This window comes from Hyla sarda, chromosome 5, assembly GCF_029499605.1.
Source record: "Hyla sarda isolate aHylSar1 chromosome 5, aHylSar1.hap1, whole genome shotgun sequence".
Taxonomy (NCBI): domain Eukaryota; kingdom Metazoa; phylum Chordata; class Amphibia; order Anura; family Hylidae; genus Hyla; species Hyla sarda.
In genome coordinates, this window is record NC_079193.1 from 273,018,515 (window position 1) to 273,045,165 (window position 26,651).

Below are 26,651 nucleotides of genomic sequence, written 5' to 3' on the forward strand. Positions count from 1 at the left end.
GAAATGGCTGCTTTGTTTTTGCTATTGGTGTGTGTGTGTGTGTGTGGCTTGATGGCTCAATGGTTGGTCCCTCAAAAGTTACAGCATAATGCTAGGCTGCTAAGATGCGACTACTCATTTAAGAGTCCATGACTTAGGTATACAAGATTCTATATAACTAGAGATGAGTGAAGTTACACAAATTCGATTTGTCACGAACCACGCGGCTCGGCGGTTGCTGACTTTATCCTGCATAAATTAGTTCAGCTTTCAGGTGCTCCGGTGGGCTGGAAAAGGTGGATACAGTCCTAGGAGAGTCTCCTAAGACTGTATCCACCTTTTTCAGCCCATCGGAGCACCTGAAAGCTGAACTAATTTATTCAGGCTAAAGTCAGCAACCGCTGAGCCGCGAGGTTCGTGACGAATTGAATTACTGTTACTTTGCTCATCTCTATATATAACCATGTGTTCATTTGCAGTTCTTTTATACCTTGCTGAGGAGGTCTGTAGGGTGGAATCTGCCTTTGTCCAATCATGTGATTCCCCTGATTAACCTGGCCCATCATTGCCATAGGTGGCTGCTGCCCCTGATAATGCTGGCCACCACCCTGAGACATGTTATATTGCTGTGAAGGAGGCTGTTGATGCATCATTGGACCTGGAAAATAAGATCAGTTTAGTTATATGCCATGACAGATATGTAGATTGTTAAAAATCAACAAGATTTCACCAGTAAGGCTAGGTTCACACTGCATTTAAACAGTATGTAAATTCTATACATTGAGATACTAGCAAGAAGCTATGCAAACAGATGCACACACTCATAATGGACCAAATGTGGTCTACTAGTAATAACGGTTGGTCCACTTACTAAGGATAAATCACCAGTAGTTTATGTTTTGCTTACTAAATGGGTTGTGTCATGATGAAAGATAACTTTCAATGCCCATTCTCTGGTGGCAACATCTTGCAGCCATTTACTACCGTATGTGGGTAAAACCATAACCACATACAGTGGCCAATTGCACAATGTTGCTGCCAGCGAGCGAGCATTGAAACTGCTTTTATTGTGGGACCACCCATGACTATTATTTTGGACCAAACATGACTATTACAATACAAGACCAGCCCTGGTAACACAGCCAGTCCCCTCTCCAGCAAGTGGGGACAGAAGTAAATGGCTGCGTTGCCACACTCCCGGGGAGAACGCTGCTGGGGGAGTGAGCACTGAAACAGCTTTTCCTGCTGTGGGACAACTCCTTTAAAAAGGAAAACTGTCACATGTTCAATCTCGACCAACCACAGGTACTGACTAATGTGCGGGGGACGCTGATTCATATGATCCATACCTTGCCCAGATCCGTCTGCCCACAATCTTAGTTTTTCTATAAGTGCAAATGTGGCTTTAACTGGCACGGACGGGGTTTTCAGGAGCCTAGTGGCACTGTGACATCAGCGCCACCCACTTATGAATATCCCCCCCCCCCTCCCCCGTCGCTCCTGACTTGTCTTCACTGCGCATGTCAGGAAGCGGCACATGCACAGTGAAGACCAGTTAGGAGTGGCAGGGAGAAAGGGAGGGAGGGGATGAATATTCATAAGCGGGCCGGCGTTGACGTCACAGTGCCATTAGGCTCCTGAAAACCCCGTTCGTGCCAGTTACAGCCACATTTGCATATATAGAAAAACTAAGATTGCGGGCGAACGGCCAGACGGATCCAGGCAAGGTAAGGAACACATGAATCATCGTCCACAGCACTATCCGTCAGTACCTGTGGTTAGTGTAGGAGTGAACATGTAGCTTTTGCCTTTAAAAAGCAACTGCATACACCTGCATACCTTTATACCAGTACCCTAAAGCATACCTGGGATGTAATGCCAAACCTCAGTGTGAACCCAGCTTACCTGTCCAGATCAGTCAGTCAATCAGTAAAATCACAATCACTTTTTACGATTAGATTAGTTACCTTGATTCGGCTGCATGTTTATGCTTGGCCTGGGGCCGTAGTTGCCCATTGACTGGCCTTGATTCATACCCATCTGATTTTGGACTGGTATATTTTGTGAAGACGGCACAGAGTGATTATATCCTCCCATGGAACCATGATTAGTAGAAGGCATAGGCATGGCGCTATTTGTCATGTTATGTTGATTAGGTCCTGGTCCTTGCATAGGCATATGGTTTGGTCCTTTTTTAAATAAAAATAAATTATAATTAAAACTTTTTGGGCAATATGTAAAATTGGTAGAGAAACTGGGGCATTCACCTCTTAAAGGAAATCTGTCACCTGCACTAACCTGTCGGTACCAACAGGTAGTACAGGTGACACTGGCGACAACGGTACTTACTTACCTTGTCCTGTTCCATTGCAGGGATCTTCTATAATCTTGTCTGTTAGCCCCAGTCCCTGCACCCAGCTTGGGGCACGGGTGGAGCTTAGTGACGTCAGCGCTACTGCGAGACCCAGCAAAGAGCAGCAGCGGCTAGGGGCATGGGTGGAGATTAGTGACCTCACCGCTGCTGCAAGACGCAACAGAGAGCAGCGGCGACTTGGGCAGAGCTTATTGATGTCACTGCTGCTGCAAGACCCAGAGAGCAGCAGCGGCTTGGGGCATAGGCGGAGCTTAGTGGCGTCACTGCTGCTGCTGCTACCTGCTAGGTCCCGCTGCTAGAGAACAGCAGTGGTGACGTCACTAAGCTCCGCCCGTGTCTCAAGCCGGGTCTGCAGCTAACTGACAAGATTACCAGAGAGCCCCTGCATGGAACGGGACAAAGGTAAGTACCGGTGCACAATACAAACAGGTAAGTGCAGGTGACAGATTTCCTTTAAAGCAGTGGTCTCAAACTGTGGCCCTCCAGTTGTTGCCAAACTTCAACTCCCAGCATGCCCGGACAGCCAACGGCTGTCCGGGCATGCTGGGAGTTGAAGTTTTGCAACACCTGGAGGGTCACAGTTTGAGACCACTGTCTTAAAGGCTGTCATCATCACATATTCTTTACTTTTCATATAACAGAGCAAACAAAAACAGATACAGCCAGGCCTCTACTATGGATGAGACACTGGTAGCAAGGATTCCTTTATTACAAGGCAAATGTCAAATTATGAACTGGTAGCGAAAGGGTGACAGGAGCAATAAAACCGTACCTTTGCTCTCGTAAAGGGATTTACATTTGCAGAGCCAATGGCCAATCTCTCGACAAAAAGCTTTTGAGAGCCAGCTGTACTGTGCGGTTTCACAGACTAAATTTAGACAGTTCTGCTCATCACAGCAATGCTGCGTGTCAGCCACATCAAAGCCCAAGGGCAGAAAGATAAGCAGTGAATACAGGTCACGTAGCTCTGTAGCTAACAAACTGTAAGAGAGCTGGCACTCCAGGGTATTCCAGGCAGTTTTGTCATCAACAATCTAGTATCCCCTGAGCCCTCACGTCCATTGGTTGCTAAGCAACATTGGTGTTAATACCTTGGAGAAGGGATTCTTACCAGGCATCTGGCCGTTCATCTGGTTTTGCATGTGTGTTGCAGGCGGACCCCCTCCTACCATCCCTTCTGAAGGCATGTTATGTGAGCGTGGCGGCTGTGGAGGGCCACTCGGATTCATCCCCGCCGGACCCATAGGCATATTCTGTGTGGGGAGCTAAAGGACATTTACAAGAGTTTTAATGAAAAGTATAAAAAAAATAAAAATAAAGTGTCTCATTTCACAGTCGGACTTGCAGGCATCATAGATCATTAACCGCTTACTGCTACGAGCAATGGATGAGGAATCCAATACATAGACTGCACAAAGACTCCGTTTATTGCATCAGATCACAGAACAGTAATATGTATAGCCATGTCCAGTTACAAGGGTAAACCTGGGATCCCGCGTCACCTCAAATGGGATTTTTCTGCCCCCCAACTGCTATTCTATACACTTTTTCCTCTCACTTGTAGTGACAGAAGGGCTAAAAGTGGCCAAAAACAGGAGATTAACATCAAATACAGCACATTACCCATAGGAACTTGCTGATTTTGTTCTGATCTGCCAACAGTTAAAAGCCGATTGAAATACAGTTTTTGATAAGCTGCTTCCAGGTGTCTGGCGGAAGATCATTCCAGATGAAAGAAACCTGCAGGCTCAGTCACCAAAATATGAATTATTCGTGCCTGACGTCTGCATCTGTACTAACCATGTAGTCACTCAAACCTGGATCAGCCTTATGTTTGAGACAATGTGTTAAAAAATGAAGTTCCCCTAAATCCACCTCTGCTCCAATGTCCCCACTAGATCAACTGCAATGATGTCACCTACATTAGCTGCAGTGTCACATAAGCAATTACTGGCCTTAGCCGTCTCTCCTTAATGGTTTATTTCACACGTACAGGATCCTGTGCATATTTAATGCGCAGGATTTGAAGCTGCATATTTGAAACTAAAATTGTAAACAAAATAACTGAACACAGCATTAAATCCTCTACTGTAAAACAAACACACGAAAGGCTACACAAATGGCAGAAATAGCAACAGGATATGCCATTAGTGTGGTACCTGCACCTTTGTCAAAAATAGGGGAGAAAAGGTGGCTGCTGCATTCATATTAAAAATAAATGGAGAGGTGGCTGAACGTGTGAGTGATTGTCTTAAGGACTGTAAGACCTCAGCAGAAATACTGTGAGCCAGCAGCTTTAGGAATTGGGTTGAGCGCCTAAAACAAGACTAATATCACTATGCCAATGCCATGTGTCGTCTGTAGTGATGTAAAAACACCACCACTCCTCCGGTAAATAAGTCTGGGTCTAGTGGATGCCTATAGAAAAACCCAACCTATAGGAGTGCCAAAGTGTCTACAGTAAAAATAGAAGGATCTAGGTGTAAAGCTGTTCTATGGGGTTCAACCTAGGTTCCTTCTTTCCAATGAAGACAGTGTGACAGCAGTTTGGAAATTGCCGGCTCTGTTTCAGCATAACTGTGCATTGAGAAGTCTATAAAGACAAGGTTTGAGGACTCTGATGAGGATGACTTAGAATGTGTACCGAGCCATGATTTCAACCCAAACAACTTTCGAATGAACTGCAGTGCCAATCCTGAGCAAGACCTTCACCTACAACATCAGGTCCTGACATTACTAATCTTTACAAAATAGTAAAGGCTGCCCACAAAAAGCACCCCATTGCCATACTAACACCCATTATTTTGGAACGAGATGTCCAACAAGTTAACCCCTTGGGGACACAGGGTTTTTCAGCTTATGCACTTTTTTAAAAGGTGAGGTGAGGAGGAAAAATCATAACCAGTGGTGTGGAGGTCAGGTGCCAACTTCGTTTTTGTCATATATAGTGTATTACACTGCTCAAAAAAATAAAGGGAACACTAAAGATAAGCACATCCTAGATCTGAATGAATGAACTAATCGTATGAAATACTTTCTTTACATAGTTGAAAGTGCTGACAACAAAATCACACAAAAATTATCAATGGAAATCAAATTTATCAACCCATGGAGGTCTGGATATGGAGTCACACTCAAAATCTAAGTGGAAAACCACACTACAGGCTGATCCAACTTTGATGTAATGTCCTGATAACAAGTCAAAATGAGGCTCAGTAGTGTGTGTGGCCTCCACGTGCCCGTATGACCTCCCTACAATACCTGGGCATGCTCCTGATGAGGTGGCGGATGGTCTCCTGAGGGATGTCCTCCCAGACCTGGACTAAAGCATCTGCCAACTCCTGGACAGTCTGTGGTGCAACATGGCGTTTGTGAATGGGGCGAGACATGATGTCTCAGATGTGCTCAATCGGATTCAGGTCTGGGGAACAGGCGGGCAAATCCATAGCATCAATGCCTCCCTCTTGCAGGAACTGCTGACACTCCAGCCACATGAGGTCTAGCATTGTCTTGCATTAGGAGGAACCCAGGGCCAACTGCACGAGCATATGGTCTCACAAGGGGTCTGAGGATCTCATCTTTGTACCTAATGGCAGTCAGGCTACCTCTGGCAAGCACATTGAGGGCTGTGTGGGCCCCCCAAAGAAATGCCACCCCACACCATTACTGACCAACCGCCAAACAGGTCATGCTGGAGGATGTTGCAGGTAGCAGAACGCTCTCCACGGCATCTCCAAACTCTGTCATATCACATGTGCTCAGTGTGAACCTGCTTTCATCTGTGAAGAGCACAGGGCGCCAGTGGCGAATATGCCAATCTTTGTGTTCTCTGGCAAATGCCAAACGTCCTGCACGTGTGTTGGGCTGTAAGAACAACCCCCACCTGTGGACGCGGGGCCCCCATACCACCCTCAGCGAGTCTGTTTGACCGTTTGAGTGGACACATGCACATTTGTGGGCTCCTGGAGGTCATTTTGCAGGGCTCTGGCAGTGCTCCTCGTTGCACAAAGGTGGAGGTAGCGGTCCTGCTGCTGGGTTGTTGCCCTCCTACAGCCTCTTCCATGTCTCCTGATGTACTGCCCTGTCTCCTGGTAGTGTCTCCATGGTCTGGACCCTATGATCACGGACACAACAAACTTTCTTGCCACAGCTCGCATTGATGTGCCATCCTGGATGATCTGCATTACCTGAGCCACTTGTGTGGGTTGTAAACTGTCTCACTAGAGTGAAAGCACCACCAGCATTCAAGTGACTAAATCAGTCAGGAAGCATAGGAACTGAGAAGTGGTCTGTGGTCACCACCTGTAAAACCACTCCTTTATTGGGGGTGCTTTGCTAATTGCCTATAATTTCCACCTGTTGTCTGTTCCATTTGCACAACAGCATGTGAAATTGATTGCCAATCAGTGTTGCTTCTTGAGTGGACAGTGATTTCACAGAAGTGTGATTGACTTGGAGTTATATTGTGTTGTTTAAGTGTTCCTTTTTTTTGAGCAGTGTACTATCTGGTCCTTCACTTCTGAAACTAGTTGTGCCAGTAAGGACTGCTGACTTAGCCAATTAGTGGTCACACAGGTAGTTCGTTGTGACCGCTCATCTCAGAAACAGGAAGTAACAGTGACAAGCAGGGACCATATGATGCCAGAAGGAAAGCTTTTGGGGGGACTCTGGTACAAGAGTATGACCTTTATTTTCTTCAAAAAGTTTATATTAAAATACAGTATTCAATTAAAAAATAAATAAATAAATAAAAAAAATAAAAAAAAATAAATAAAAAAAACACACATCTTCCCTACACCGCTTCTTTAAAGGAGTAGTCCGGCACGCACTTTTTTTATTTTATCCCGTTCGGGCTGCAAAATAAAAGAAAAAACACTTTCTCTTACCTGCCAACGAGCCCCCGGAGCTCCGGTACAGGTGTTCGGTACCTGGGCTGTATTCTTCTTACTTCCCGTTGGCCTGGCACGTCACACGGAGCTTCAGCCTATCACTGGCCAAGGCGGGACATCGCTGCGGCCGGTGATAGGCTGAAGCTCCGTGTGACGTGCCGAGCTAAAAGGAAGTAAGAATAATACAGCCCGGGGAACGAACACCTGTACCCGAGCTCCGGGGGCTCGTTGGCAGGTAAGAGAAAGTGTTTTTTCTTTTATTTTGCAGCCCGGACGGGATAAAATGAAAAAAGTGCGTGCCGGACTACTCCTTTAAGTAGTTCTCTGCTTTTTGGATTCCCAGGAGCCATCTGTAATTTGTAAAACACCAGCACCTACTTTTCAATAACCCTGCAGCGTCAACATGGGGCAAATTAAACAATACCCAATGCTCATATCAATGGACTGTCTTTGTTCGCAGACAGGCTGAGTCATCCAGACTGAGAGGATGAGTAGCGCACATAAACAAAACACCCACCCAGTCTGTCAATTACCTAATAAAGTATTTGAATAACTTCCCAAAACAGAAAACACCCTTGAGATACATCCACGAAGTAACCATCTTGCTTCTACTTTATAGCAGTGAGAGCCATTTCTATTACAGCGCTCCAAATAACTTGCTGTTGTCAGCAAAAGTAATACGCTCTCCTATAAAGAATTACAGCCCCAAAGCAGTGAGAGAATCGGATAGCAACTATGGGATCCACAAATCCCTGAATGGCACTCGGGGATGTGAAAAGACGGACACTCTTGCGTGAGTGAGATATTATATTATATTATATTATATATATATATATATATACACATATATACACATATATATATATATACACATATACACACAGACGTCCTAACTTAACACATACCGTATTTTTCGTCATATAAGACGCACCTAATTTTATAGGATAAAAATCTAGAAAATAAAGATTCTGAACCAAATACAATGTAAAGTATAGGACAGTGATCTTCAACCTGCGAACCTTCAGATGCTGCAAAACTACAACTCCCAGCATGCCCGGACAGCCGTTGGCTGTCCGGGCATGCTGGGAGTTGTAGTTGTGCAACATCTGGAGGTCCACAGGTTGAAGACCACTGGTATAGGAGGTAGTACTCACCTGTCCCCGCCGCTCCGGACCCGTCACCGCTGCCCTGGATGTCGCCCTCCATTGCTGTCGCCGCGTCCCCGTCGCTCCGAAACATCTCTGCTGCCGGGTATCCTCACTCTCTGTTGCCGCCATCACGTCGCTACGCAAGCCTACGCACGTGCGCGATGACGACGAAGGAGAGCGCCGGCCATGCACTGTATCCCAGCACGGAGCAGACACCGAGGAGGCAGGTGAGGTCCCTCCTGGTGTCATGTAAGCTGTTCGGGATGCCGTGATTTCACCGCGACGGTCCCGAACCGCCCGACTGAACAGCCGGGTTAGTGTTATTTTCACTTCAGACGCGGCGGTCAGCTTTGATCGCGGCGTCTGAAGGGTTAATGCAGGGCATCACCGCAATCGGTGATGTCCTGTATTAGCCGCGGGTCCCGGCCGTTGATGGCCGCAGGGACCGCTGCGATAGGACAGGTATTTGCCGTATAAGACGCGCTAACTTTTCCCTCCCCCCAGTTTTGGAGAAGAAAAAGTGCGTCTTATATGGCAAAAAATACGGTAGGTCCAGATTTAGCCCCGTCTGAGGTTGCTAAAGAAAAAATGGAGTTTGACCGATTTAAATGCTATGGCCCAGAATGATCAATTACATGTTATAGGAAGATGTACAGTTCTTTAAAATAGACATTTATAGACTCAACACGTTCATATACTCTACTTACTGCTGGTAATAAAGGTTGCATATTCTGATTGGAGTCTGCTATGGTTGCCAAGTAAACCAGATTTGTGTGCAACATCTGTTGATACCTGTAAAAAGAAAAAAGGAGTTTGGTACATCGCATAAAATGTCTCTTTAATAATCTTCATTGGATCATAGGAGACCATGGGGGAAGATGTATGAAAACCCATCCAGAGGACCATTGCTGAGTTGCCCATAGCAGCCAATCAGATCGCTTTTTCATTTTGCAGAGGCCTTGTTCAAAATGAAAGAAGCAATCTGATTGGTTGCTATGGGCAACTCAGCCAATTTTCCTCTGGACAGCTTCTGATAAATCTTCCCCCATGAATATAAGTTGCTGCTATTAGGAGGTTCTGAAATGAAAAAGTGACCCATTCTGTCTGGGATTATTATTATGCTCGCCCACTGGCTCCGAGCTAATCAGTATTGTACCAAAGCTGTACAAGTCAAAGAGAGGAGTCAAGGAAAAGGAAAGGAAGAACCAGGATGAAAAAGCTTCAACAGAAAAGGCCAGTGGGATCACCAGAACAAGAAGTTCTGTCCAGAAGAGAATACAGACGGGAGTCCAATGCCCTAGCAGACTATTGGTTGCAGTATAATTTCTTCTTCCTTAACGGGGTAGTCCAGTGGTGAAAAACGTATCCCCTATCCTAAGGATAGGGGATAAGTTTGAGATCGCAGGGGGTCCGACCGCTGGGGCCCCCTGCGATCTCTCTGTACGGGGGCCAGGCTCTCCGGCCAGATATCGGGTGTCAACCCCCGCACGAAGTGGCGGCTGACCCGCCCCCTCAATACATCGCTCCGGCTCTTCCATAGAGTTGTATTGAGGGGGCGTGTCGGCCGCCGCTTCGTCAGACCCCCCGCGATCTGCAAATTATCCCCTATCCTTCGGATAGGGGATAAGTTGTTCACCACTTGTTCACTACTGGACTACTCCTTTAACCCCTTAAGGACCATGTGTTTTTCCGTTTTTTTTTTTGCACTTTTTTTTCCTCCTCACCTTTTAAAAATCATAACCCTTTCAATTTTGCACCTAAAAATCCATATGATGGCTTATTTTTTGCACCACCAATTCTACTTTGCAGTGACTTTAGTCATTTTACCCAAAAATCTACGGCAAAACGGAAAAAAAATTAAATCATTGTGCGACGAAATTGAAGAAAAGACACCATTGTGTAACTTTTGGGGGTTTCCGTTTCTACACAGCACATTTTTTGGTAAAATTGACACCTCATCATTATTCTGTAGGTCCATACGATTAAAATGATACCCTACTTATACAGGTTTGATTTTGTCGCACTTCTGAAAAAAAAATCATAACTACATGCAGGAAAATTTATACGTTTAAAAATGTCCTCTTTTGACCCCTATAACTTTTATTTTACCACTTATGGTAGGAGGGCTAATTTTTTTGCGCCGTGATCTGAAGTTTTTAGCGGTACCATTTTATTTACACAGCACATTTTTTGGTAAAATTGACACCTTATCATTATTCTGTAGGTCCATACGGTTAAAATGATACCCTACGTATATAGGTTTGATTTTGTTGTACTTCTGGAAAAAATCATAACTACATGCAGGAAAATGTATACGTTTAAAAAGGTCATCTTCTGACCCCTATAAAACCTTTTTATTTTTCCACGTACAGGGCGGTATGAGGACTCATTTTTTGCGCCATGATCTGAAGTTTTTATCGGTACGATTTTTGTTTTTATCGGACTTTTGATCACTTTTTAATGGTATAAAAAGTGACCAAAATACGCTTTCTTGGACTTTGGAATTTTTTTACGCGTACGCGATTGACCGTGTGGTTTAATTAACGATATATTTTTATAGTTCGGACATTTACGCACGCGGCGATACCACATGTTTATTTTTATTTACACGGTTTTATTTTCTTTTATGGGATCAGGGGGGTGATTCAAACTTTTATTAGGGAAGGGGTTAAATGACCTTTATTAACACTTTATTTTTTTTCAGTGTTATAGGTCCCATAGGGACCTATAACACTGCACACACTGATCTCTTACACAGATCACTGGCGTGTATTAACACGCCTGTGATCAGTGTTATCGGCGCTTGACTGCTTCTGCCTGGATCTCTGGCACGGAGCAGTCATTCATCGATCGGACACCGAGGAGGCAGGTAAGTGCCCTCCTGGTGTCCTGTAAGCTGTTCGGGGCGCCGCGATTTCACCGTGGCGGTCCCGAACAGCCCGACTGACTAGCCGGGATACTTTCACTTTCGAAGCGGCGGTTAGCTTTGACCGCTGCTTCTAAAGGGTTAATACCGCACATCATATCGCGGGAGCCGGCGCAGGACGTAAATATACGTCCTGCGTCGTTAAGGGGTTAATTAATTATAAATATTTATAGTTCGGACATTTATGCACACGGCGATACCACATGTTAATTTTTATTTACATTTTTTTTTGGGGGGGGGGAATCCAAACTTTTATTAGGGAAAGGGTTAAATTACATTTATTAACTTTTTTTGCAGTGTTATAGCTGCATCTCCAGCTTGGAGCAATCAATTGCCGAAGGGACACGCCGGAGGAAGGTAAGAGGACCTTCGCTCGTGCCCCAGCTGATCGGGACACCGCATTTTCACTGCGATGGTCCCGATCAGCCCCACTGAGCAGCCGGGCAGCTTTCACTTTCGTTTTAGACGCAGCGTTCAACTTTGAACGCCGCGTCTAAAGGGTTAATAGCGCGCAGCACCGCGATCGCTGCTGCACGCTATTAGCCTCGGGTCCCAGCTTTAGATACATGTGTGACCCCGCGTTATATCAAGGGAGCCGGCCAAGGAAGTACGGTAAATATACGTCCTTGGTCGTTAAGGGGTTAAGTCATTTGCAGTTTCATGGCCTGGAGGGACTTAAATGGGCACTGTAAGATACAAAAGTTTTTGTATGTTGTACATTTTGGTAAAACATTAACCTTTCTGATATACTTCATAAGAAAATGTTATTTCCTTTTTATAGAAATCATGGCTTTCTCCAAGCTGAAGCACAGGCATGTACACAGTTCAGTAAGTGAGGGTGGGCTAGTACACCCCTGCGCCCTCTCTCCTGCCTCACAGGAGCCCCCTGCGCCCTCTCTCCTGCCTCACAGGAACTCCCTGCGCCCTCTCTCCTGCCTCACAGGAGCCCCCTGCGCCCTCTCTCCTGCCTCACAGGAGCCCCCTGCGCCCTCTCTCCTGCCTCACAGGAGCCCCCTGCGCCCTCTCTCCTGCCTCACAGGAGCCCCCTGCGCCCTCTCTCCTGCCTCACAGGAGCCCCCTGCGCCCTCTCTCCTGCCTCACAGGAGCCCCCTGCGCCCTCTCTCCTGCCTCACAGGAGCCCCCTGCGCCCTCTCTCCTGCCTCACAGGAGCCCCCTGCGCCCTCTCTCCTGCCTCACAGGAGCCCCCTGCGCCCTCTCTCCTGCCTCACAGGAGCCCCCTGCGCCCTCTCTCCTGCCTCACAGGAGCCCCCTGCGCCCTCTCTCCTGCCTCACAGGAGCCCCCTGCGCCCTCTCTCCTGCCTCATAGGAGCCCCCTGTGCTCTCTCTCCTGTCTCATAGGAGAGGAGGGCACATGTCTGTGCTTCAGCTTGGACAAAGCCATGATATCTATAAAAAGCAAATAAAATTGTCTTCTGAAGTATATTAGAAAGGTTAATGTTTTGCCAAGATGTATATGTTTTGACAAGATATATATATATATATACACACAAAAACAACTCTTGAAGCCCCCGGTGGCCAGGAGAAAAAAAAAAAAAAAAAGTAAAAAAAGTTGCTTCCCCTGAGCAAAATAGATCATAAACGTGCACTATCATTAAAAAAATTTTTGCTATTGCACTCCTTATGGTTAACAAATCTAACGTACTTTGTTTAAAAAAAAAAAAAAAATGAAGTTTTCTATGTTTTGTGTTTTAAAAAAAAAAGCTGCCACTAGGCGTCTTCCTACTTGTCCAGAGCACATTTCCCCCCAGGCTTAACCAATCATAGCTCATCTCCCACTGCTCTGAGCTCTGTGTAGCAGAGTGAGGGAGGAAGTTCTCTCCTGTATGGCTTCAGATGATGTCACACCTGCTGGGTAACGCCCCATCAATATCAAGGTAGAAAACAAAAAAAAAATTATAATAAAAATAAAGGCAGGGGGAGGTTTATCATGATGGGGGCAGTGAACTGGGAGGATATCCAGGGGGAGAGGTAGGTGAAGTAAAACTTAACCCCTTAACGACCTCGGACGTAAATGTACATCCTGGTTCGGAGGTACTGTACATGACCGCGAGCATCGGAGCGGTGCTCGCGTCATGCACTGCAGATCCCAGATGCTATCAGCAGCCGGGTACCGCCAGTAATGGCCAACATCAGCGATCACGCCGATGGCCGCCATTAACCCCTCAGATGTGGTGAGCAATACAGATCAAGGCATCTGCGGCAACGCGCACTTTAAATAGATGATCGGATCATCCGCGGCGCTGCTGCAGGGATCCGGTCATCTAAGATGGTGGTCGGAGGTCCCCTCACCTGCCTCCATCCATCTCCTGGGATCTTCTGCTCTGGTCTGAGATCGAGCAGAGCAGAAGATATCAGATAACACTGATCAGTGCTATGCCCTATGCATAGCACTGAACAGTATTAGCAATCAAGTGATTGCTATAGATAGTCCCCTATGGGGATATAAAAGTGTAAAACAAAAAAAAACAAAAAAATAAGGAAAAAACACAAAAAAAAAAAAAAAAAAAAAATTATATATATATATATATATATATATATATATATATATATATATATATATATATATATATATATATATATATATATAAAATTTAAATATAATGTTGATGATCCTGTATGGTGAACGGCGTAAAGAAAAAAATAAAATAAAATCCAAAATTGATGCTTTTGTGTCACATTTTATTCCAAAAACAATTTAAGTGATTTAAAAGTTTTATATAACCAATTGTGCTATCAAAAAAAAAAAAGTACAGATCACGGCGCAAAAAAAAGAGCCCTTATACAGAAAAATGAAAAAAGTTATAGGTGGTCAAAATAAGCGGTACAGTAATAGAAAAGTATGTAACCATGGTTATCATAATTGTATTGATCCACAAAATAAAGAAAACATGTCATTTTTACCGTAAAGTGTACAGCATGAAAACGAAAACCTCTAAAATTTGCTTAATTGTGGTTTTCATAAAAAATTTCCTCCCTATTAAAATAATCTTTTGGGTTCACCGTGCATTTTATGGAAAAATGAGAGGAGCAACTACAAAGTACAATTGGCCAGTCAGAAAAAAATAAATAAATTACTAAATTATCAGTCTGTAGATGGAAATATAAAAAAAAGTTATGGATTTTAGAAGGCGAGGAGGCAAAAAAAATAAAAAATAAAATGCCATGGTCCTTAAGGTGAAAATTGGCATGGTCCTTAAGGGATGGTTAATGAGCAAGACCCAAGACAGTGAGGGTGCATTCACACCACGCTTTTACAATACAGTTCCCGTATACGTTTTCAATGTGAAAACCATACAGAAAACCGTATGCATGGACTCTCCATTGAAAACCGTATGCCAAAAGATGCATCTGGTTGTGTCTGTTTTGCACCCTGTACGGTTTAGTCAGTTTTTTTTTCCCGTGCCCAAAACCGTAGTCTACCACGTTTTTTGGTCCGGGTGAAAAACTGTATTAAACTGTATGTGTTTTTTTTTTTTAACATGGGAGTCAAAGGGAACCATACAGAACCGTGTTGTGTATACGGTTCCATCCAGTTTTTGACTTGACTTTGCACAGTTTTTTTTTCTTGGAATTTCAATCAAACAAGTGAAACTTTATTCAAAATGGAGTGAAAAGTTAAAAACATACATTTTTTCCTTACATCATTTTGCAAACCGTATACGGTTTTTTAACTGTATACGGATTGAAATTTGTACACACACGTTTTGATAGTTTAGTCAGGTTTTGAGGAATCAGTTTTTCCATTAAAAACCTGATACGGGAACTGTATTGCAAAAACGTGGTGTGCATGCACCCTGAGAGAAGAAAAATGTCGAGAACATAGAGAAGCACTGAAACCCAACAGGCAAAACCAAGGCATGCAATAATAGTGTAGGAATAAGGGCCAAAGATGATAAGAAATGTCTCTGTCTTACACACTCTACTTAGGAAATGGGAGACTGCGGCTGTACACATAGCAAGTAGAGACGTACAACCTGAGCTTTAGGATGGTGAGGACATCACCAGCAATATTAAAAATGGACAACACAAGTAAGTGAAACCTCTTTGAGAAAGCCAAATTTGCAATAAAGAAATGTCTATGGGGTGGGCTTCTCAAAGAAAATGGTCACTAGGCAAACTTCATGGAAGTCTGAATATCTGTCCCACAAAATCTGGTCTGGATAAGGTGGTGGTCATCTTAACCCGATAACGACCATGGACGTCTATACTCTTCCAATGGTCGTTACCGGGGTATAATGATACCCTACTTATATAGGTTTGATTTTGTCGTACTTCTGGAAAAAATCATAACTTCATGCAGGAAAATTTATACATTTAAAATTGTCCTTTTCTAACCCCTATAACTTTTTTATTTTTCCACGTACAGGGTGGTTTGAGGGCTCATTTTTTGCGTCGTGATCTGAAGTTTTAATCGGTACCATTTTCATTTTGATTGGACTTCTTGATCGCTTTTTATTCTTTTTTTATGGTATGAAAAGTGACCAAAAATACGCTATTTTGGTCTTTGGAATTTTTTTGTGCGTACGCCATTGACCGTGCGGTTTAATTAATGATATATTTTTATAGTTCAGACATTTACGCGTGCGGCGATACCACATATGTTTATTTTTATTATGGTTACATATTTTTAATATGGAATTAGGGAAAAGGGGGGGGTGATTTAAACTTTTAATAAGGAAGGGGTTAATGTGTGTTTTTAAAATTTTTTATTTATTTATTAATTTTTTACACTTTTAGTCCCCTTAGGGGACTTTTAGGAGGAATCATTAGATTCCTCATACAGATCATTGTGGTTTCATAAAATCAAAATGATCTGCGTGCTCTGCGCTCGATTGATAAAGCCTGGCCCTGCCAGGCCGTATCATTCAGAGAGCCGGAGCCGCCGCAGCAGGAGAGGTAAGCCCTCAAGCTAACTCAGTAGTGGATCGCTCCCCCGTGATCGCGCTGCGGGGGGGAGATACACCCCACGGGACCACCAGGGACTGTATACAGGCACCTTTAGACGCCGCTGTCAACTTTGACAGCTGCGATCTAAAGGGTTAATAGCCGCCCGCGGCGATCGCCGCATGTCGGCTATTAACGCCGGCCCCCAGCTACAGGAATCAGCTGGGGGCTGGCCGGTATGACGCGGGCTCGAGTCGGGAGCCCGCGTCATACAGAGGTGGACATTTGGAGAGTTTTCACTGTAGTATAAAGACCTCATTAGTGCAGGGAATATATATTTACTAATACAGCATGTCTGTTACATGTTACGGGTATCATTGCAAAAGGAGTCAAGGTAGTGTGGACAGTCCAATAGGTTAAGTATATTTAGCATACAAGGAAAGAATCTGCACAAAAATACTTTCGCTAGGAGCAAGGTGATCTGACCAGAAAAAAAATTAAAATAAAAAATAAAGCATAAAACTGACTGCAAACGTGTCCGTGGAAGGCAGAGAGCTAGGCTGATCGGTTGCCGTGGAAGGTAGGGTCCAGCTGGTGGAAACCTAGGGTTTACAGCACTACTAAAATATAATGGTCCTGATAATCAGGGTAGGTCTAGATTACCCACTCTGCCCAAGTCCAATAGGGAACCTCGTCTGCCTCCTACTGACAAAGCTAAAAACACATTAGGAAGTCACTTACTTTTTTCACTTTGTGTCCGTACCTCCAACCGGCAGCATCCTATACCCATAATCTCCTGTGTCCCCCAAAGAAGCAACCAATAAAAAAAAAAATTCAAAAAAAATTTTTAAAAAAAATGTAAATACCTTAACCCCTTAAGGACGCAGACAATTTAATTTTTACGTTTGTTTTTCCTCCTCGCCTTCAAAAAAAATCACAACTCTTTTATATTTTCATCCACAGACTAGTATGAGGGCTTGTTTTTTGCGCGACCAGTTGTCCGTTGTAATGCCATCACTCACTTTACCATTAAATGTATGGCGCAACCAAAAAAAATACGATTTGTGTGGTGAAATTAAAAAGAAAACCGCAATTTTGCTAATTTTGGAAGGTTTTGTTTCCACGCCGTACAATTTACGGCACAAATGACATGTGTTCTTTATTCTTTGGGTCAATACGATTAAAAAATGATACCCATGATAATGTACGTTTCTATTACTGTTGAGCAAAAAATAAAAAAATAAAAAATCGCAAAATTTTTAACCAAATTAGTATGTTTAAAATCCCCCTATTTTGAAGACCTATAACTTTTTCATTTTTCCGTATAAGCAGTCGTATGAGGGCTCATTTTTTTGCGCCGTGATCTGTACTTTTTATTGATACCATATTTGCTTATATAGAACTTTTAATCAATTTTTTATAAATTTTTTGGGGAATAAAATGTTATGAAAAAAAAAAAAAGCATCTATTTTGGACTTATTTTTACCTTCAGGCCGTTCACTGTACGGTATCACTAACATTTTATTCTAATAGTTCAGATATTTACGCACTCAGCGATACCAAATATGTATATAAAATATTTTTTTTAACACTTTTTGGGGGTGAAATAGGGAAAATGGGACAATTTACGTTTTTTATTGGGAGAGGGGGTTTTTCACTTTTTTTTTACTTTATTTTCCCCCATAGGGGACTATTTATAGCAATCACTCGATTGCTAATCCTGTTCAGCGCTATGTATAGGACACAGCACTGATCAGGGTTATCGGTCATCTTCTGCTCTGGTCTGCGGGAAGGCAGATCAGAGCAGAAGACGCCGCAAAGGCAGGTGAGGGGACCTCCGTCTGCCGTGCTGGATGATCGGATCGCCGCGGGCGATCTGATCATCCATTTTAGTGGTCGCGATACTGCAGATGCCGTGATCTGTATTGATCACGGCATCTGAGGGGTTAATGGCGGACATCTGCGCGATCGCGTGTGACCTCCATTACGGGCGGGTCCCTGGCTGCGATCAGCGGCATGATCCGGGCATCGCACCAATGCTCGCGGTTATGCTTAGAACGTAAATGTACGTCCTGGTGCGTTAAGTACCACCTCACCAGGAGGTACATTTACGGTGCTTGTTGTTAAGGTCATACTACATAACTTATACAGGAATGTGGAATTCCTTTCACCCGACACCTCAGACATGCAGTTCCGGGAAGGTGAATTTTTCAGGCTCTTAGCCCCGCTTTGGGCGAGCCGGGCCGGACCTGAAAGCCCCCAACAAGCACAACAGCACTCATAGGGGTGTTGAGCGGGCTCCAGACTCTTGCCCGCTCCATACTCTGCAGCCCCCAACTGTTTTCAGTAGCTGGGGGCCACTGCTAATAGCCAGCATGCGGCGATCGCCATGGCCGGCTATTAACCCTTTAGACCGCCGCTTCCCTGGTGTCTGTGGCTCTGTCATTGATAGAGCCTGGCTGGACTAGGCTTTATCAATGGAGCACAGAGCACACAGATCAATGGAGTTCAATAGGTGATTTCTCCTTAACGTCCCCTAAGGCACTAAGTTAAAAAAAAAAAAAAAAAATACGCTTTAATAAATGTTTAAAAGACACATTTACCCCTTCCATATTAAAAAGTTCAAATCACCCCGTTTTTCCTATATAAACATATTTGATATTGCTGCGTGCGTAATTGTACAAACTATTAAAGTATAATATTATGTACCCCGTACGGTAAATGACAAATAAAAAAAAAAAAATACCAAGCCACAGAATTGCAATTTTTATAATATCACAGAAAACAAGTTAAAAGTGATTAAAAAGTCAGATCAATACCAAAACGGTACAGATACAAAAAAAAATAATTATTGTGGCGCAAAAAAATCAGCCCTCATACAGCCTCGGAAAAAAATAAAATAAAAAAAGCTACAGGGGTCAGAAAATGGCAATTAAAAAAAAAAATGATTTGAAAAAGTTTAGAATTACCTTTTTTTTTATTAAAGGGTACTTCTCATCAAATAAACTTTTGATATATTTTAGATTAATGAATGTTGAATAACTTTCCAATAGCATGTTAATGAAAAATATGCTTCTTTCTATTGTATTTTTCCCGATCAGTCCTGTCAGCAAGCATTTCTGACTCATGCTGGAGTCCTAAACACTCAGAGCTGCCAGCCTGCTTTGTTCACAGCCAAACAGGCTGTGAACAAAGCAGACTGGCAGCTCTGAGTGTTCTCCTTTGTGAACAAAGCAGACTGGCAGCTCATAGTGTTTAGGACTCCAGCATGAGTCTGAAATGCTTGCTGCCAGGACTGGTAGGGAGACCCCTAGTGGTCATTTCTTCAAAGTGGAAAATTAAATAGAAAGAAGCATATTTTTTAATAACATGCAATTGTGAAGTTATTCTGCATACATTAACCTATAATATATCAAAAGTTTTTTTGATGAGAGGTACCCTTTAAGTAAAATATGACGGAAACTATACAAATCTGGTATTGCTGTAATCAGGACGACCTAAAGTATCAAACTAACATGTCAGCTCAACCACAAAGTAAATGGTGTAGAAAACCACCAAATTAGCAAAATTATATTTTACTATTTCAATTTCACTTCACCAATATTTATTTTTATTTTTTATTTTGTTTCGGAGCATCTGTTATGGAAACATTTAATGGTATCATTATAGTTGTTAGTTATGGCTATTATAGGGTGAGGAGGATCGTCATGAGGGACAAGTAGATTTTGCTCTGTTTTAGTCCTGGGAACAAGTAGTTTTTTTATTAAAATTTCCACACCCCTGTTATAGAAACATGTAAAAACTGTACATAAATGCCTAAAGAAAAAATCCAAAACATTCTGGCAGTTAATAATAAATGAAAATGATGGGGCATACACTTAGGATCAATATCAGATTTGAAAAGGGTGGTAGTCCTTGTACTCCTACTGATCAGCTGTTTTAAGGATGGCTTCTTTTCGGTTTACATGGGTCAGTAAGGTCCTAATACACAGGGTGATTATCAGCTAAATAGGCCTATATCACCCTGTGTAATAGGGCCAGCGATCTGCCAATGGAAATCTAGCGCTGAAGCGAGTGCTGTCTGAGAGATTGGTGCTTGTTTGCTGTAGAGCATCAAGTAGCTAACTGACCGCAACCCTGACTGCTGGTGGTCCAACGACCAACAAAACCGCTCAGGGCTTCATACATTTTGCAATGAATAGATTACATGGACAGAAGTTATTATGTAATAAATCTATTTAATATACCACAGGTTAAAAAACAAAAAAGTAAAAAAAAAAAAAAAAAAACTTCTCTTGCTACTTACTGTGAACATTCGTTGGTCTTTCCTTTGTTTTGATAGTCCATGATGCACTGGATTAAATGATTATTCTCATCCAACATCTGTGAAACAAAATTAATATGAAATATAAATAAATAAAATAAATTGTAGGCACATAAATAAGGAAATCCTTTCATAAATTATTGTCTTTTGAAAATCCAAATTTTTTTGCAAGTAAAACTTTCCCTTGTAGGCCCCCTATATGACGCCTATATACCTTTTTAGACATACCGTATTCCTCCTCATATAGTATGCCTTTTCCTCTCAATTTTATTCCTCCTCATATGCCCATTCCTTCCCCTTATTTTACGTTCCCAGTGCAAAGCAAACGCAGGGAGCCACCGCATCCCCATGCTGATCAGCTGGGACACGCTGCCACCATCGCTGAAGCGATGCACAGGATCAGGAGATCCCTTAGCTGCCCGTCAGCTGGGACACATGACCGCCACACAGAATCGGGACACCTGGGGCAGATGAGTAGGGGTGGCCATCTTTATTAACTTCAATAAGCCACACCTACCACTAAGGCTTATTTTCAGGGGTATGGCTTATACTGAGCAAAGACATGGAACTCTTGGCATGGCTTATTTTATGGGTATGGCTAATTTTCAGGGAAACACAGAAATTGTCATCTTAAGAGTGTTTAGGTTCATCTTTGTACTATAAAGATACAGACTACATAAAAAATTAAGCTCGTCACACGATGTCCCACCTCGTCCGGTGAAAGGCTGAGCGCACTATCAATTAAAGAGCTATGGCAGAAGGCGGGGCCCAGGATCCTTTCATGACAGTACGCTCAGCCTATTACCGGTCGAGGTGGGATGGGACATCACTGCGGCCATCGATACGCTAACCAGCAGGTGACGTTCCAAACCTAAGAAGCAGGGAGCCAAGCAACAGCTGAGGAATGGGATGCCGATACCGGCACAAGTGGGGAATGTAGGAAGGTGAGAATTTTAATTTTTTTTTAAGTCTTTTGCAGCCCGGGCACAGGGAAAGTCAAAAGTTTTGGGCCGCATCTCCCCTTTAACCCTTGTTGACGCTGTTCCCCAGTAATTGCCCCTCCTCAGCTGTTAAAAAAAAGAAAAAAGGCTTCCCAGGGAGCCAGGCGCTGTGGTTTTGTAACAGCTAGAGAGCCACGGGCTGGGAGTCGGTGCCCCAGGGGCTGGAATAGACCAGACACAATCATTACTATTCTGTTCTAATTTTACCATAGTTAAAACGGGAAGTTTGGCAAAATGTTCTATTCTTTTTCCCCTGTAAATATGCCTAGGCTACCTAAGCTTGTACTTACCACCTGCATTCCCTGCAGCATCTGTTATGGCACTTGGACTGTTGCAATCAACTTTCCAGTGTTGTGGCCAATATGTCATATTGCCACTTAGCCAATCACTGGCCACAGTGATTTCTTGTCTCAGCAATGTAGCGTGTTGACCATAGCATGGAGAAGTGGATTGTGGCAGAGATCGGGTGCTCTCATAATGGAGGATGCCGGGGAGTGCAGGGGGAAAGTACAAACTTTCTTTACATTTTTTAAAGTCATTTAGATTTTACATTGGGCACCATAATAGCTTTCCAAGTGTTCACTCTACCCATATCACTGTTTTAGGAGATAGAGCTTCCTGCTCTTTCTCCAATACGAGACACAGCACCGAAGAAACAGGCGCTTGGAAAGCGGTTTAGGTGCCGAATTCAAAAGAAGAGCCATTTAGAAAAACTACATTACACTATAGTGCACTATGATTATTTTTTCATTAAGCACTGTAGAGGTATAAGCAGTAGAAAGAGAGAAGTGCTCATGCCGCTGTACAGAACACTGGTGAGACCTCACTTGGGGTATTGTGCGCAGTACTGGAGGCCGTATCTCCAGAAGGATATAGATACTCTAGAGAGTTCAGAGAAGATACTAAACTAGTACATGGATTGCAGGATAAAACTTATCAGGAAAGGTTAAAGGACCTTAACATGTATAGCTTGGAAGAAAAAAAGAGAGAGGGGATATGATAGAGACTTTTAAATATATAAAGGGAATCAACACGGTAAAGGAGGAGAGCATATTTAAAAGAAAAACTACCACAAGAGGAAATAGTTTTAAATTAGAGGGGCAAAGGTTTAAAAGTAATATCAGGAAGTATTACTTTACTGAGAGTAGTGGATGCATGGAATAGCCTTCCTGCAGAAGTGGTCGCTGCAAATACAGTGAAGGAGTTTAAGCATGCATGGGATAAGCATAAGGCTATCCTTCATATAAGATAGGGCCAGGGACTATTGATAGGATTCAGATTATTGGGCAGACTAGATGGGCCAAATGGTTCTTATCTGCCAACACATTCTATATTTCTATACACTTTAACCATTTCTAGCCCTATAGCAAAAAAAAAAAAAAAAAAAAAATAGATCAGTTCCAACCACCGATAAATTACTCCCTACATCCCCAGAACTTTTATGGATCGTAAAGCTAAGACTATGCTCTCATACATGCTTTAACAGGGTTAAAGAGCTTTGTTACACATGTGGATAAAGGGGCAGGGAGGGAGGTTGTGACACCAGTCACCATGGGATTCCATCAACTTTGAATGGGGTCTGTCAGGGTTCCATTACTTTGCATGATTTTAGCAGACAAAAAAAAAAAATACAAAATACAAAAAACTAAACCATAACTTGCAGGATTTTCTTTTCAATTAAGCAGGAACAGCTAGACAAGACAAGTCTATTCTTTCTGCAGTTTGCGCAAGGAAATGCATGGCTATCTATGAGATGGCGCATTTCCAAGTGGTCCTAGCGCTAGCATGTTCTGCCGGCACTTCAATGTCTGTGGAATGTCTTCAAGGAAACTTCCACCATGTGAACATAGCCTTAATAGACATCTGCAGCAAACAAAACTTATCCCCTATCCTGTGAATAGGGGGATAAGTTTCTGATTGCGGGGCTCCTGCATTGCCGCACCGTGTGTCGGCTAATGTGCGTAGCGTCAACCTCACCCCCACCTCTCCCATAGAGATACATGGAGGAGGCGTGTCAGCCACAGCGTCATACTGCAGCCGACACGCCTCCTGCACAGGAGAGCCGCGGCAGAGCCATGGCCCCGTGTAGGAGATGGGGGGGGGATAGACCCCCTGCATTCAGACACGTATCCCCTATCCTGTGGATAGGGGATACGTTTTGTTTGCTGCATATTTCCTTTAACCCCTTACAGGGGTAGTCCAGTGGTGACCCAGTGGTGAACAACTTATCCCCTATCCTAAGGATAGGGGATAAGTTTGAGATCGCTGGGGGTCCGACCGCTGGGGCCCCCTGCGATCTCCTGTACGGAGCCCCGACAGCCCGCGGGAAGGGGGCGTGTCGACCTCCGCACGAAGCGGTGGCCGACACGCCCCCTCAATACATTGCTATGGGAGAGCCGGAGATTGCCGAAGGCAGCGATTCGACTCTGCCATAGAGTTGTATTGAGGGGGAGTGTCGTCCGCCGCTTCGTGCGGAGGTCGACACGCCCCCTTCCCGCGGGCTGTAGGGGCTCCGTACAGGAGATCGCAGGGGGCCCCAGCGATCTCAAACTTATCCCCTATCCTTAGGATAGGGGATAAGTTGTTCACCACTGGACTACTCCTTTAACAACCCCGGATGTAAACATACTTCCTGGTACTTAAAGGGGTGTTCCAGGCAAAACCTTTTTTTATATATATCTCAACTGATTTCGGAAAGTTAAACAGATTTGTAAATTACTTCTATTAAAAAATCTTAATCCTTCCAATAGTTATTAGCTTCTGAAGTTTTCTGTCTAACTGCTCAATGATGATGTCACGTCCCGGGAGCTGTGCATGATGGGAGAATATCCCCATAGGAACTGCACAGCTCCCGGGACGTGAGTCATCAGAGAGCAGTTAGACAGAAAACAACAACTCAACTTCAGAAGCTAATAACTATTGGAAGGATTAAGATTTTTTAATAGAAGTCATTTACAAATCTGTTTAACTTTCCGGAGCCAGTTGATATATAAAAAAAAGTTTTGGCCTGGAATACCCCTTTAACGTACCAGGAAGTCATCATTCACAGCAGGTTCCGGCTGCTATCATCAGCCAGGGACCCACTGGTAATGGTGATCATGCTGATGTCCGCCATTAACCCTCAGATGCCATGATCAATAGAGATCACAGCATCTGAGCCAATACCGGTCATTTGAATGGATGACAAGATCGCCCGGAGCACTGCCGCGGAGATCACATCCTACAACATGGTGGACGGAGGTCCCCTCACCTGCTCCGGCCGTTATCCTGGGGTCTTCTCCTCTGGTCTGACATCGAGCAGACAAGAGAAGATCGCCGATAATACTGATCAGTGCTATGCCTATGCATAGCACAGTTAAGTATCAGCAATCTACTGATTGCTATAAATAGTCCCCTATGGGGACACAAAAAAGTGTAAAGTAAAAAAATAAAAGCCCCTCCCCCAATAAAAATTAAAACACCCCCCCCCATTTATTTTTTCTCAACTGTAATGTTTATAATAAGTTCTTTCAGAAACATAGATCCAGAAACAAGAAAAAAAAAAATTGCATAAAAAAACTAGGGCCATAGCCCAACACAAACCGTACAATGGAATCACGAGGGCAAAAACCCAAGAACCCCCCCCCCATAGGAGCAAATAATGGTGTGAACACTTTATATATATATATATAATCACAAAAGAAGACGGCCGGCACTCAGGGAGTTGCAGGTAAAACTTGTAGCTGGCTTTATTCAAAACGCTATAGGCAGGACAAAATCTGATGCGTTTCGCACGCTCAGGTGCTTAGTCTACGACTAAGCAACTGAGCGTGCGAAACGCGTCAGATTTTGTCCTGCCTGTAGCGTTTTGAATAAAGCCAGCTACAAGTTTTACCTGCAACTCCCTGAGTGCCGGCAGTCTTCTTTTGTGAGATATATATATATATATATATATATATATATATATATATATATATAAAGTGTTCACACCATTATTTGCTCCTATGGATCAGTCCGCACTCACATGGATCACAGAGATGAGTTGTTAGTAGTAAATCCCACCATTCTGTGTATAGAGGTGCATGGTACCCAGGGCACTAGCGCTGCTATAGTCTACAGATCGCTACAATCTGACTGAATTCTCATGATGTAATAGAGATTCCGAGAATCATCACATGAAACAATTGTATCACAGTGAAGAGTATCCCAGCCTGCCCCTTTTGTTACCTTCTGGATGGCGGCCGGGGTGATCTCGCCCTTCCCCCGCTGCCTGGGAGCTGCAAAGGCCACCGACATGTCGCAGGGAGCTCAGACAGGACACAGGCTGTAAGGAAGACCGAGGAACTACCGATCCCGGAAACTGGAGGCCTTATCGAAACTATAACGGCTGAAACGGAACCCCCTCACCGCGCGTAGACACTACCACACTCCTGGACTAAACCAACACACGATGACGTCAGAGGGGGATCGGACACCTTACCAAAGCTGACCTACAAAAAGAAACCGGACACGCACGTTTTGAATTCGGAGTACGTGTGTTACATTAGACTAATATCTAGTATTTTTGTAAGAGGTTGAGCACGAACTTAATTCACTACTGAACAATAACACTGCAAATAATCTCCCCCCTCAATGAGCTATGAGAAGCTCCGCTGTGCAATGATCCCACAATGCTCCTGGCCGTGAACAACGCGCACAGACTTGGTATGTCCCAACGGAGGGGCGTGTAAGCGCTGAAGCTGAGTGGTAGCTACCCTTACATCATAGACGGCTCCAACAATGACGGGAACTCTTCAGCGTCCAAGTATAACGCGGGGGCGCAGTGTAGGGATGGGGTCTGTCCGGCTGGAGGGGCACGAAGTGTGGTGGCTACGGAAATGAGGAGTGCGGGCTATGAGGAGTAGTCCCTGAACCCCGCAAATGTCTTTTTCTCCAATAACACTTCCTGCATACACAGCCCGAGAATGAGACCTCAGAAGCCAGGATTCTGCTAAACAACTTCTTAACTTCAGGGTCTATTCACACGGCAGAATGTGCGCTTGTGGAATTCCTCCTCAAATTAAAACCCATAGACTTCTATAGGATTCCGCACTCCCATTCACACTTTGGAATTTCCATTTGCGGAA

The 26,651-nt window shown here is 43.8% G+C and overlaps 1 protein-coding gene across 4 annotated transcripts in view; it reads right to left on the bottom strand.

Moving 5' to 3' along the window:
- Nucleotides 1–26,244, bottom strand: part of SS18 (SS18 subunit of BAF chromatin remodeling complex) — a 58,871-nt gene extending 32,627 nt beyond the window's left edge. The window contains exons 1-7 of one of the 4 annotated variants that reach the window (XM_056521758.1): nucleotides 26,112–26,240; nucleotides 25,753–26,015; nucleotides 20,528–20,604; nucleotides 9,098–9,182; nucleotides 3,465–3,618; nucleotides 1,947–2,168; nucleotides 470–637 (exon numbers count right to left, since the gene is read on the bottom strand). In XM_056521758.1, coding sequence (XP_056377733.1) covers nucleotides 470–637; nucleotides 1,947–2,168; nucleotides 3,465–3,618; nucleotides 9,098–9,182; nucleotides 20,528–20,604; nucleotides 25,753–25,821 — 775 coding nt within the window. In that variant the 5' untranslated portion in view covers nucleotides 25,822–26,015; nucleotides 26,112–26,240. Of the gene's footprint in view, nucleotides 1–469; nucleotides 638–1,946; nucleotides 2,169–3,464; nucleotides 3,619–9,097; nucleotides 9,183–20,527; nucleotides 20,605–25,752; nucleotides 26,016–26,111 lie in introns of all 4 variants that reach the window. The other 3 variants (XM_056521756.1, XM_056521759.1, XM_056521760.1) reach the window with 3 other exon arrangements.
- Nucleotides 26,245–26,651: the final 407 nt, after the last annotated feature.